This window comes from Epinephelus lanceolatus, chromosome 21, assembly GCF_041903045.1.
Source record: "Epinephelus lanceolatus isolate andai-2023 chromosome 21, ASM4190304v1, whole genome shotgun sequence".
Classification (NCBI taxonomy): Eukaryota; Metazoa; Chordata; class Actinopteri; order Perciformes; family Serranidae; genus Epinephelus; species Epinephelus lanceolatus.
Window position 1 is genome coordinate 39,735,098 of NC_135754.1, and position 12,403 is coordinate 39,747,500.

Sequence of the window (12,403 nt, forward strand, 5' to 3'; positions counted from 1 at the left end):
AGCCTTCTGAACCCTCCCAAAACCTAGATTGTAAGGAAATGGACATGGGCCACTCTGAGGGTCAAATGTTTATAACTTTGCCCGTGTCATCTCAAAGTTGATGAACTCTTTCACCGTCATCCTGGGGTCAAGAGGGGTAAAGGTGTCAATTGGAAACCATCATGAGCCCAGTTTGCTGATTACCATCCTTGGAAAATTCAATGTTTTGACAACTAAGCCAGACATTAACTATGCTTTTAAGTTCACTACATCCTCTCTTCCTTCTATCTGTTATCCAACACATCTATGAAAGTCACCCCAGCTCTATCTTACTCTCAGCCTGGTGATGATGAGATAAGAAACAGGTGTGTGAATCGTAAATTCTGTATGAATTCCTGAGCAGAGACAAAGTTTCTCTTGTTAACCAACTTGAAATGTTTCTTGAAAGTAAACTATACATTTTATCCATGTTCTAACATTGTAACTGCATAATCCTTGTTTTTTTAGTTGAATAATTTTTTTTCCACTCTTGTAGGTCATAGTATGAGTGAGTTCTAATTTCATATGTTTAATCCCTCATTTAACATGGAGTCATACTGCCATCTTGTGATGATAGTTAAGAAGGGTTCCCGTAGGAATCCCATATTATATTTCGAGTTAAGATATAGTTGTATTAATTAATTAATCAACTTGTCTTTATTACTATGTGCTTTCTCATTTAGTATGTTGAAGTAACTGCAGACTAGTTTGTTTGTGCACGAAACATTTACACTTGTGTTCCGCTGATATATGCGGTATAATAATCATATTAAATTTAATTTTGACCATAATGGGAAGAGTGTGTGTCTATCGCACATAACATGTTAAAGTATATAATCTCACAAAATAAAGTTAATTAAGTTTCCTCCGGGGCGGCACGGTGGTTAGCACTGTCGCCTCACAGCAAGAGGGTTGCCGGTTCGATCCCAGGCGTGGGAGCCCTTCTGTGCAGAGTTTGCATGTTCTCCCTGTGTCAGCGTGGGTCCGGGCACTCCGGCTTCCTCCCACAGTCCAAAGACATGCAGATTGTGGACTAGGTTAATTGATAACTCTAAATTGTCTGTAGGTGTGAATGTGAGTGTGAATGGTTGTCTGTCTCTATGTGTCAGCCCTGTGATAGTCTGGCGACCTGAAATAAAGTAATGTCTAAACTAAGAGACCCTCCTTGCCTCAAACACGCCCACTCAATCTGGTCGGATAAAATTATTGAGCTCGGCGCATCTTTTTCTTTCCTCTTTACTTTGTTCCTTTACTTTATTTTACTTTTTTATTCTTCTTTCTTTTGCCGTCCCTCCTTCTAGTTATACTCTTTATGCTGTGACCCATTACGCTCTTACACACGGTTGCTGCGTAACCCTTTCTTTTCTTATGATAGAAATATTTTAAACTTTTAAGTTTTGCTCGACACGTCCAGGATTGTCTTGTCTGTCCTGAGTTTTCTTTCTTTTTGTTTGTGCCTTCAGTAATATTCTACCTGAAGCGACAAAGCCAGCCAATTGCAACATTTTTTATACGCGTTAATAATAACTTTGATAATAATATCGAACGGCCGACGAGATTGTTTTCAACCTTATTATAAGCGAGTAGCCACAGCTCAATAGATAAGCTACTGTTCGACCTGTAACTCCATCAAAAGTTCATCGGATCCATTGCTGCCAGCCACTTGTCTAAGTGTCCACAAAGCAGTGGTTCCTTTGCCAAATCAAGAGACTTTCTGCAGCCTGAGATAATTGACGTTTGAGGACCACCTGAAAGACACTGCAGTCAGGCTCAACCACCCCTCCACCACTGTGCTCCAGCAGGCTTCGTTCTGCTGGGAAGCCTGGGAGCCACAAAGTGACAGTCCGGGGTCCTCTGAGAAACATCCGCCTGATTCAACGCTGCTAAAAGTAGGCAAAAACCCTCTCACCTGATGCAGCTGCTGTGTTGTGATAAGAGTTGATGTCGAATCAGAGACTTAGTTATTCTGATCTTAATTTCGTTTCGTTAGATAAATGGTTTTGCATCCCTGCGTCCCCAATTTATCTATAGTCACATATTCTCTCTCACTATCGGCAAACTGAATAACTGACAAAAGTGTTACCTCTTGTCTTAATCCATTTATACATACTGTTGATTTTGTGTCATTTCATATCATCCTCATTTACTATTCATTTACTCAGTTGTTAAACATTTAGCCCTAAATAAATCTTCATTAAGTCATTGTCTGTGGATATTTATTTTAAGCAGGAACTAAGATCACTGTATAGAGAATTCATAACCCAGGTATTGAGACTGATTCATGATTGGTAAGTGTACTAATGAATTAATAACTGCTTTCAGAAGTTATTAATTTGATTAGTCGCTTCCCTCCATCGGAGGATGGTGCCCCTAAATTTATTACGAGTCTAAAGGTATTGCTCCTACAGATGTCACAGACGAACTGTCACCTGAAGAAAACTTTAAAATACGATCATTTTTTGTGTTTCTCAGCTCATTGATGGATGTCAGAACAATGAGACATCACACAGACTGATGTCAACATGTGTTCATGTGTTCATCAGTTTCATGTGTTCATCTGTTTTGTGTTCATCTGTTTCATGGGTTCATCTGTTTCATGGGTTCATGTGTGTGAGTTTGCTTTACCTTCTCCACCAGCTCCTGATTCCTCTGATACAACGCCTGCTTCTCCTCCACCCACTTCACATCCTGACAGAGAGGCAGACAGACAGACAGCAGTGTCAGCAGGATTTAAATGAACATTATTTACAGCTCAGACCTTGAAGAGACCCGTTCTATGTTCTATGTTCTATGTTCTACCTTGGCGGTGCTCAGTCATGGACCAGAGAGAGCCAACAGCCTGCGTGTTGTTATTTTAAATGATCATGTGATCAGTGACGTCACAGGTTCATGGAGACAGAGTGCATTAAGCCACGCCCCCAGCAGAGGGGAACACAGTGCATGGTTCTCAGTAGACTCTGTACTGAGTGAAGGAACCTCCTCATCTTTAATGTCTGTTAACAAACAACATGAGAACACCTGAACACTGCTGTGTGGTGGAACGTTCTAAGTTTACTAAGTTCTTACAAACCACAGAACCAAAAACTGAGCCTTTAATCAGAAAGATGTGACATCATCAGGGAGATGACAGAGAACTGTGGAACCTGACTCTCAGTCCAAACAGTCAAGGTTAAAGCTGACTGAGCGGTGTGAGGTCTGGTCTGATGATGATGATGATCCACCTGCTGTCACGTAGGTTTACATATTAAAGTCTGTCACTTTCAGAGGTTCATCTCTCAGTTATGTGAGGACAACTAACCCTGACCTGTAAGGACGTGAGGACAAGAGGACACAGAGGACACTGAGACAGTTGACAACTTTCAGGTTGTCCAACTCGTCCCCTCTGGTAGACACGAGGTGCTAACGTTGTTCTTTAACATGCTTTTGTAATGTTCTCTTTAGCTGTTAGTGTGTTTGTGTTAATTTCCTGTTTTATTTTGAAATCCTGTTGTTTTTGGTTGATGTCTAGTTTTACTTCCTGTCTTTGTTCTTTTCCCACCTTTTGATCACTCACCTGTGACTGATTTGTAATCACCTTCACCTGTGTATATATACCATGTGTTTTCACCAGCCCTCTGCCAGATTATCATTGTCTCCCAGTGTGTTCATGCCTTCCAGCCCTGTGGGTCTAGTTTTGTTTGCTTGTTTTTTGGACTTTGAAGACTTTTGGTATGTTACTCTTGGAATTGCCTTCCTTTGAATTCTGCTTGAATTTTTGAGTAAAGAACTTTGACTTTCTGCATTTTTTTTGGTCCTGGGTTTTTTTCCTCTGCATCTGAGTCTTTTCTTCTGAAACGTGTCAGTGTAATCTGGCCATGACAGACTCAGCGGAGGAAGACACTCTTCGTTCAGCTCTCCGTGCTCAAGGTAAAAGGCTTCATGAACATGAGCAGCAATTATCTTCTCTTTGTGGAGGTGTACAAGAACTGCATGCAAGGCAAGATACTTTTCAAACTGCAATGACCAACCAGATTCAGGATTTAACCAATCAACTGCAACAGATGTTAACTCTCCTGAAACCTCCAACACCTTTACCATCCCCTCAGCCTTCTCCTGTACCATGTGTTCCTGAGAGTCAAGCTTTATATCGGCCCGAGCCTTGCCTTCCAAACATTGAGAGATATGATGGAGATAGCTCAATCTGCCGCTCCTTTTTGTCACTTTGTTCTATGACTTTTGATCTGCAACCTCACTCATACCCAACTCAAAGTTCTCGTGTAGCCTTCATCATAACCCACCTCACAGGAAGAGCTCGTGAGTGGGCTACAGCTGAGTGGGATAAGCAATCCATGTCATGCCAAACTGTTAAGAGTTTTTCTGAGTACCTTTGCAAGGTATTTGACCACCGCACTCCAGGCAGAGAGGCAGCTCAAGGGCTGCTGACCCTGCGACAAGGAAGCAACAGAGTGTCAGACCATGCTATCTGCTTCCGCACCCTAGCAGCAGAGAGTGAGTGGGATGAGAACTCTCTCAGAGACACTTTTTTGCACAGTTTATCTGAGGACATCAAGGACCATCTAGCACCACTGGATTTGCCCCCTGATTTTGATTCTTTAGTTGCCCTGGCTATAAAGATTGACAACAGACTTCAGGAGAGAAGAATGGAGAGGACCCGCGGAGCCCGCAGACCATCAAGCCACTTGGAAAGACCAGCTTTGTCTACAGATTCTTCCTCCTCTTTTATTCCCTTGACTCCACAGAACAACACAACAGCATCCTCTTGTGGACGTGAGTAGCCCATGCAGATTGGACGCACCCGTCTAACCCCAGAGGAACGCCAGCGTTGCCGGAAGGAGGGAAGATGCCTTTATTGTGGACTGCTGGGCCACTTCCTCGCTGCATGTCCAGTAAAAGATCAAGCTCATCAATAGGACGAGGGTTATTGGTGAGTCAAACTTCTACTTCACAAAATCCCTCCAGACCAAGATCTAATGCTCGATTGACTGTTTCCGGGTGTTCCCTGGAGCTGGCTGTGTTTGTTGATTCAGGAGCAGATGAAAATTTTATGGACAGTGGGTTAGCAAAGAAGCTAGGTCTGGCCTTAGAATCTCTGCCTTGTCCTCGGGAGACCACTGCACTGGATGGCTGGCTTCTTTGCTATATCACTCAATGCACCCCTGCCTTAAGTCTGACCATATCAGGTAACCATTCAGAGATGATTTCATTTTTTATAATTGACTCCCCTGAGTTTCCACTTGTTTTGGGTCACCCGTGGTTAAAGAGACACAATCCACATATTGACTGGTCCACTGGGGTTATCTTGGGTTGGAGTGAATTCTGCCACTCATCTTGTCTCATGTCTGCCTCACCCAGTCCCTGTTCCAAGAACTCTGTCTCCAGATGTTTTCCAGATCTCTCTCGTGTCCCTTCTGTCTACCTGGATCTTAAGGAAGTGTTTAACAAGTCCCGAGCCACCTCCTTGCCTCCCCATCGGCCATATGACTGCGCCATTGACCTCCTGCCTGGAGCCTCTCCACCTAAAGGTCGCCTCTACTCTCTGTCTGCCCCAGAGAGAGAGGCCATGGGTGAGTACATTCAGAGTTCCCTGGCTGCAGGAATCATCCGTCCCTCCTCCTCACCTGCTGGAGCAGGTTTCTTCTTTGTGGGTAAAAAGGACGTCACTACGCCCATGCATTGACTACAGAGGTCTCAACGAGGTCACAGTAAAGAACAGGTACCCTCTTCCACTTATGTCTTCTGCTTTCGAACAACTGCAAGGGGCCTCCATTTTCACTAAACTGGATTTAAGAAACGCTTATCATCTAGTTCGTATCAAAGAGGGGAATGAGTGGATGACGGCCTTTAACACACCTAGTGGTCATTATGAATATCTTGTCCTTCCCTTTGGCCTCACCAATGCCCCTGCAGTTTTTCAGGCCTTGGTTAATGATGTCTTAAGGGACATGTTGATATATTGATTTTTTCCAAGTCTGAGGAGGAGCATGTGCAACATGTCCGTCAGGTTCTTCAGCGGCTGTTGGAGAATCAACTTTTTGTCAAAGCAGAGAAGTGTGACTTCCATCAGCGCTCTGTTTCATTTCTGGGTTTTACTGTGGCACCAGGCAGTTTCAAGATGGACCCAGATAAGGTTAGTGCTGTCACGGATTGGCCTGTCCCTACTGACAGAAAACAGCTGCAAAGATTTTTGGGGTTTGCCAATTTCTATAGACGTTTTATCAGGAACTATAGCTCACAGCCCCTTTACATTCTCTCACGTCCCCAGGAACAAGGTTTGCATGGAGCTCTGAGGCTGAGGAGGCCTTTAAAACCCTCAAAGAGCGGTTTTCTTCTGCCCCAATCCTCACCCTACCAGATCCAAGATTGCAGTTCATCGTTGAGGTTGATGCATCGGGTGTGGGAGTGGGAGCTGTCCTCTCTCAGCGCTCTTCCAAGGACAGAAAGGTTCATCCCTGTGCTTTCTTTTCTAGAAAACTTTCTCCCTCAGAGCGAAACTACGATGTGGGAAATCGGGAACTATTAGCTGTCAAGTTGGCCTTGGCCTTTTCTTCTGAAACGTGTCAGCTTTAATCTGATGATCTCAGTGAACTCGATTTTAAGGTTCTTTTATTAGTTTTTAAATGTCTTAATGGTCTTGGGCTTTCTTATTTATCTGACCTGCTTTTATAACCCTGGTGAATCCTGAGGTCCTCCGGCACCGGCCTTTTAATTGTTCCAAAAGTCAGAACAAAAACCCACGGGGAGGCTGCATTCAGCCATTATGGCCCTCACTTATGGAACAGCCTGCCGGAGAGCATCAGGACTGCAGAGACTGTTGATGTTTTTAAAAGGAGGCTCAAGACTCACCTTTTTAGTTTGGCTTTTAACTGATTTCTTCTACTCTTTTTATATTTCTATTATATGTTATTTTAATCTCTAATGCTTTTAAATTATTTATTTTTTAAATCTTTATACATTTTATTATTATTAAACTTCTAAATCTTCTTTTATTTATTTATTTATCATTATTAATTTTAATCGTTAATTTTTTCTAAATCCTTAAATTTTTATGCTTTTAATCATTATTTTCTCTCATACTTGTTTTATCTTATCATATTGCCTTTTAGTCTTTTAGTTTTTAGCTCCAGTGTTTCCTCATGGGGGGCCTCCACACTAAGAGGTGTGTCCGGTCTGCCCGCGGGGACGTCGTCCTGGAGATCCCTCAGGCCCAGAGGACTGAGAGGCTCTGCACCATGTGTGGAGTCCACCCCAGTCTGTCTGGGTCGGGGTGGTCTTTGTGGCGGCGCTCCCTGTGGCCGTAGGCTGTGACGCCTCTCAGTGTGGATGAGCTCCCCATAGGTGGTTCTTTCCTCACCTGGTTCCTCAGTGCCCAGCCATGTTACTATATTGACTATATTGATTGTGTGTGTGTGTGTTCTGGTTCATCTGATTTTGATTGGCTCTTCATGGAACATAACTGGACACTCTATTCTAAGTTCTATTGTTTGTTCTACCTCTCTCTGGCTCTGATTGGTGCTCTGCCCCTCTGATCAGCAGGAAGACACACCCCTTTTCTCCTGGAGTCTACCCTGGAACCAATCAGAATGCAGATGATATTCTCACCTGGTTTATGGACCAATCATTCTTTGGTTCTGTTCTGAGGTTCATTTCACCTCTGAAGAAATAAACTGTTCTCCTTCCTGTGACAGTTACCACAGATTTATGTTTTTATATTCTCAAACATGTAAACATGTAAACAATAATGCCATTATTAAAATCATCTGTGTGTGTGTGTGTGTGTGTGTTACCAGTCCTTGTTGTTTCAGCGCTGACTCCAGATCAGCAACTCTGGTTTGATATCGACTGATTTCACTCAGCAGCTGCTCTCTGGTCTGAAACACAGGGAATAGAACCATCAACCTGTTAGTGCCTTGCTTCATTACAGAGAATAGAACCATCAACCTGTTAGTGCCTTGCTTCATTACAGAGAATAGAACCATCGACCTGTCAGTGACTTGCTTCATTACAGAGAATAGAACCATCGACTTGTCAGTGACTTGCTTCATTACAGAGAATAGAACCATCAACCTGTTAGTGCCTTGCTTCATTGCAGAGAATAGAACCATCGACCTGTCAGTGCCTTGCTTCATTACAGAGAATAGAACCATCGACTTGTCAGTGACTTGCTTCATTACAGAGAATAGAACCATCAACCTGTCAGTGCCTTGCTTCATTACAGAGAATAGAACCATCGACTTGTCAGTGACTTGCTTCATTACAGAGAATAGAACCATCAACCTGTTAGTGCCTTGCTTCATTGCAGAGAATAGAACCATCGATCTTTCAGTGCCTTGCTTCATTACAGAAAATAGAACCATCAGCCTGTTAGTGCCTTGATTCATTGCAGAGAATAGAACTGTAGTAGGGTTGGCTGGGCCACCTTAAAGGTCAGTCTACCTTAAGAAGGCCTGATTAGAGTTGAATGGGCTCCAGGTGTAGCTCATTCATGCTACCCTATATATATACAGTGTAAATTCAATCTGTGTTCTTTTGTTTGTTTGATTGGTATGGTTTGGTTTCCTGCATGTGGCCTCTAAAATGCACGTTTCAGTGTTGTAGGCCAGCTTTTCCCTTGATGGCCAATACATTCCCTGGGTTGGATGACTCTCTTGAATAGGTGAATGCCTGGTCCTGCCATTGATTAGAGCTGATTTAACCCTTTTTCATGACCGTCAAGGTAAATCTCATGACACACCTTTAATACTCCGGACACCCTCCTTTAATTAGCATCAAATACATCAAGCGGTTTTTGGGTAATTGCCTTTTTTCTTGTTTTCTTGCAGTGCTGGCTCCTATTTTTATAAATGTACTTATCTTATGTGATTGACCAACTACCCATTTTAATGTGTTTTTTTCTTTGTCTCAGAACCATCAACCTGTTAGTGCCTTGCTTCATTACAGAGAATAGAACCATCGACCTGTTAGTGCCTTGCTTCATTACAGAGAATAGAACCATTGACCTGTCAGTGCCTTGCTTCATTACAGGGAACAGAACCATCAACCTGTTAGTGCCTTGCTTCATTACAGAGAATAGAACCATCGACCTGTTAGTGCCTTGCTTCATTACAGAGAAAAGAACCATCAACCTGTTAGTGCCTTGCTTCATTACAGAGAATAGAACCATTGATCTGTTAGTGCCTTGCTTCATTACAGAGAATAGAACCATTGACCTGTCAGTGCCTTGCTTCATTACAGAGAATAGAACCATCGACCTGTTAGTGCCTTGCTTCATTACAGAGAATAGAACCATTGACCTGTCAGTGCCTTGCTTCATTACAGGGAACAGAACCATCAACCTGTTAGTGCCTTGCTTCATTACAGAGAATAGAACCATCGACCTGTTAGTGCCTTGCTTCATTACAGAGAAAAGAACCATCAACCTGTTAGTGCCTTGCTTCATTACAGAGAATAGAACCATTGATCTGTTAGTGCCTTGCTTCATTACAGAGAATAGAACCATTGACCTGTCAGTGCCTTGCTTCATTACAGAGAATAGAACCATTGACCTGTCAGTGCCTTGCTTCATTACAGAGAATAGAACCATCGACCTGTCAGTGCCTTGTTTCATTACAGAGAATAGAACCATTGACCTGTCAGTGCCTTGCTTCATTACAGAGAATAGAACCATTGACCTGTTAGTGCCTTGCTTCATTACAGAGAATAGAACCATCGACCTGTCAGTGCCTTGCTTCATTACAGAGAATAGAACCATCGACTTGTCAGTGCCTTGCTTCATTACAGAGAATAGAACCATCGACTTGTCAGTGCCTTGCTTCATTACAGAGAATAGAACCATCGACCTGTTAGTGTCTTGCTTCATTACAGAGAATAGAACCATCGACCTGTCAGTGCCTTGCTTCATTACAGAGAATAGAACCACTGACCTGTTAGTGCCTTGCTCAGAGGTTGTGTTACCTTGATCTCCTTCTCAGGGTCGTAGTGTCCTCCGCTCGTCTCTGTCAGCAGAGCGTACGCTCGCTGCAGCGCCTGATACTCCTGAGTCAGCTGGCGGTAACGGAATTCCGACTCCTCACGCACACACACCTGAAACACATAAACAGGACCAGTCAGACCAGTAAAGACCAGTCAGACTAGAACCAGAGCCAGTCAGACAGAAGATAATCCTTCATAGGAGACCTGATGATGAAATTAATTCATTGTCTGTTAATAAATACGATCTTTCAGGACGTCTGATGTTAAACACGATAAAAGCGTATCAGTCTGATGAAACTCAGACGTGTTGGCGGTCACAGAGAACCAGTTGAGTTCTCATCCTAGATGGTTGGACTAAAACAGGAGGTGTTGAGATAAAAACATGTTTTCACAAAGCAGAACATTTGTTTCTTTCACTCTGGTCGTACATTTAACCACGGCTGATTCCTGATGAGGTTCTGGATCCTCTGATCCACGACAACCCTAAACAGGTTCCAGGTGTGTGTGTGTGTGTGTGTGTGTGTGTGTGTGTGTGTGTACCTCATCTGGTTCAGTGTCTGGAGTTCTGTCAGTGTGGAACGACAAGGATGATCCGTCAGAGTCCACCGACGCCTCTTCATCATAACCGTAGAACGTCTCAATGACCTTTAAGGAACAAAACAAAACATGATGAAAGGAGGACATGTGAACAGGAGAACATGTGAACATGAGAATGATCAGTGTGGTACAGAGACTGTTGAGGTCTTTCTGACACATCTGTAGAGAACCTCTGATCAAAGGTCCAGTTACACAAAAACAAATACATGAACTTCATCAGAGCTTTAAAATACAGACACTGACATTCAGTCTGATGAGACCACAACACCAGTATGAACAGGTGCACTGTTGGTTGAATGGTAGTACTAGCTGTCAGCAGGGGCAAGCGCAAATCGTGGCAGAGGCAGCTAGCCGTGGCACTTCCGGTGGCAACTTCAGATGCCGTGGCAGCTGTCGCTGTTTGCTGTGGCAACTTCCGGTGGCATCCTCAGGTGCCACTGACTTGCCGCGGCAGCTGAGGCTGTTTGAGGCACTTGCCACTGACTTGCCGCGGCATTACCGACTTGCCACGGCAACTGAGGCTGTTTGAGGCACTTGCCACTCACCTACCACGGCATTTACCGACCTGCCACGGCAACTACAGCTGTTTGAAGCAGCTGCCACAGGATGAAGTGACGGTGGGGCTGTTAAATGATAGTTTTTAATAAAAAATAATGATAATAAAAAGTGATTTAACCATTAAGACTTGGCACAAAAGAATGTAGCATTATCAGAGCACTAAATATTTGTTGAATTTATGAATGCCAAAATCACAGGGGTGGTGGGTGGGGGTGGTGAACAGCTGTTTACCTCTCTCTCTCTCCCCCCCTCTCTCTCTCTCTCTCTCTCTCTCTCTCTGTCTCTATCTCCTGGCACGGACTTGCCACTGTCTGTAGGGATACCCACTGGTTCTCAAAGTGGGGAATTTCATTATACCTGCCGCGGATTTTACGGACCTGCCGCAACAACTACAGCTGATTGAGGCAGTTGCCACTCACCCGCCACGGCTTTTACTGACCTGCTGTTTGTAATCACTGTATCTGAAATCAATAGACAGACAAGAGTTTCAACCTTGTTCTATTTATTTATTTTTTATCATCATACATAATATGATATACATGTTTTTCACTGTATCAAGTATAAAAAATACAATAAAAATAATTTCTCTATGGTTTAAATTTTTTTATACTGTCACTGTTAATTTGTCTTTCTGTTTTTGTGTAATGCCAACCAACACCCATTACCTGATATTTGCTGATGCATATACCGAGATAATAGCGAGTTACTAATGAGCAACGGCCTCATTTTGAGTCTACTATGTCTCACCCTGCAATTTTTAATCTCAGTAAAATGTTAATGTTTTTGATTAAAAGGGTTCAGCAGCAAAATTCTACTACTATTAGCAGTACTAGCAGAATTAGCAGTATTAGCAGTATTAGTAGTACTAGCAGCATTAGCTGTATTAGTTGTATTAGCAGCATTAGTAGTATTAGCAGCATTAGCAGTATTAGTAGCATTAACAGTATTAGTAGTATAAGCAGTACTAGCAGAATTAGCAGTATTAGTAGCAGTAGCAGTATTAGCAGTATTAGTACTATAAGCAATATTAGTAGTATTAGCAGCATTAGCTGTATTAGTAGTATAAGCAATACTAGCAGTATTAGAAGTATAAGCAGTATTAGTAGCAGTAGCAGTATTAGCAGTATTAGTACTATAAGCAATATTAGTAGTATTAGCAGCATTAGCAGTATTAGTAGTAGTAGCAATAGTAGTAGTATAAGCAGTACTAGCAGAATTAGCAGTATTAGTAGTATTAGCAGCAATAGTATTAGCAGCATTA

At 42.8% G+C, this 12,403-nt stretch overlaps 1 protein-coding gene across 7 annotated transcripts in view; it reads right to left on the reverse strand.

Annotated features, from left to right (window-relative positions):
* Window positions 1-12,403, reverse strand: part of jakmip3 (Janus kinase and microtubule interacting protein 3) — a 53,495-nt gene that overhangs the window by 6,957 nt on the left and 34,135 nt on the right. For all 7 annotated transcript variants that reach the window (XM_078163228.1, XM_078163225.1, XM_078163227.1 and 4 more), the window contains 4 exons: window positions 10,528-10,632; window positions 9,970-10,098; window positions 7,803-7,886; window positions 2,644-2,706 (listed from right to left, as the gene is read on the reverse strand). In XM_078163228.1, coding sequence (XP_078019354.1) covers window positions 2,644-2,706; window positions 7,803-7,886; window positions 9,970-10,098; window positions 10,528-10,632 — 381 coding nt within the window. The remainder of the gene's footprint in view (window positions 1-2,643; window positions 2,707-7,802; window positions 7,887-9,969; window positions 10,099-10,527; window positions 10,633-12,403) is intronic.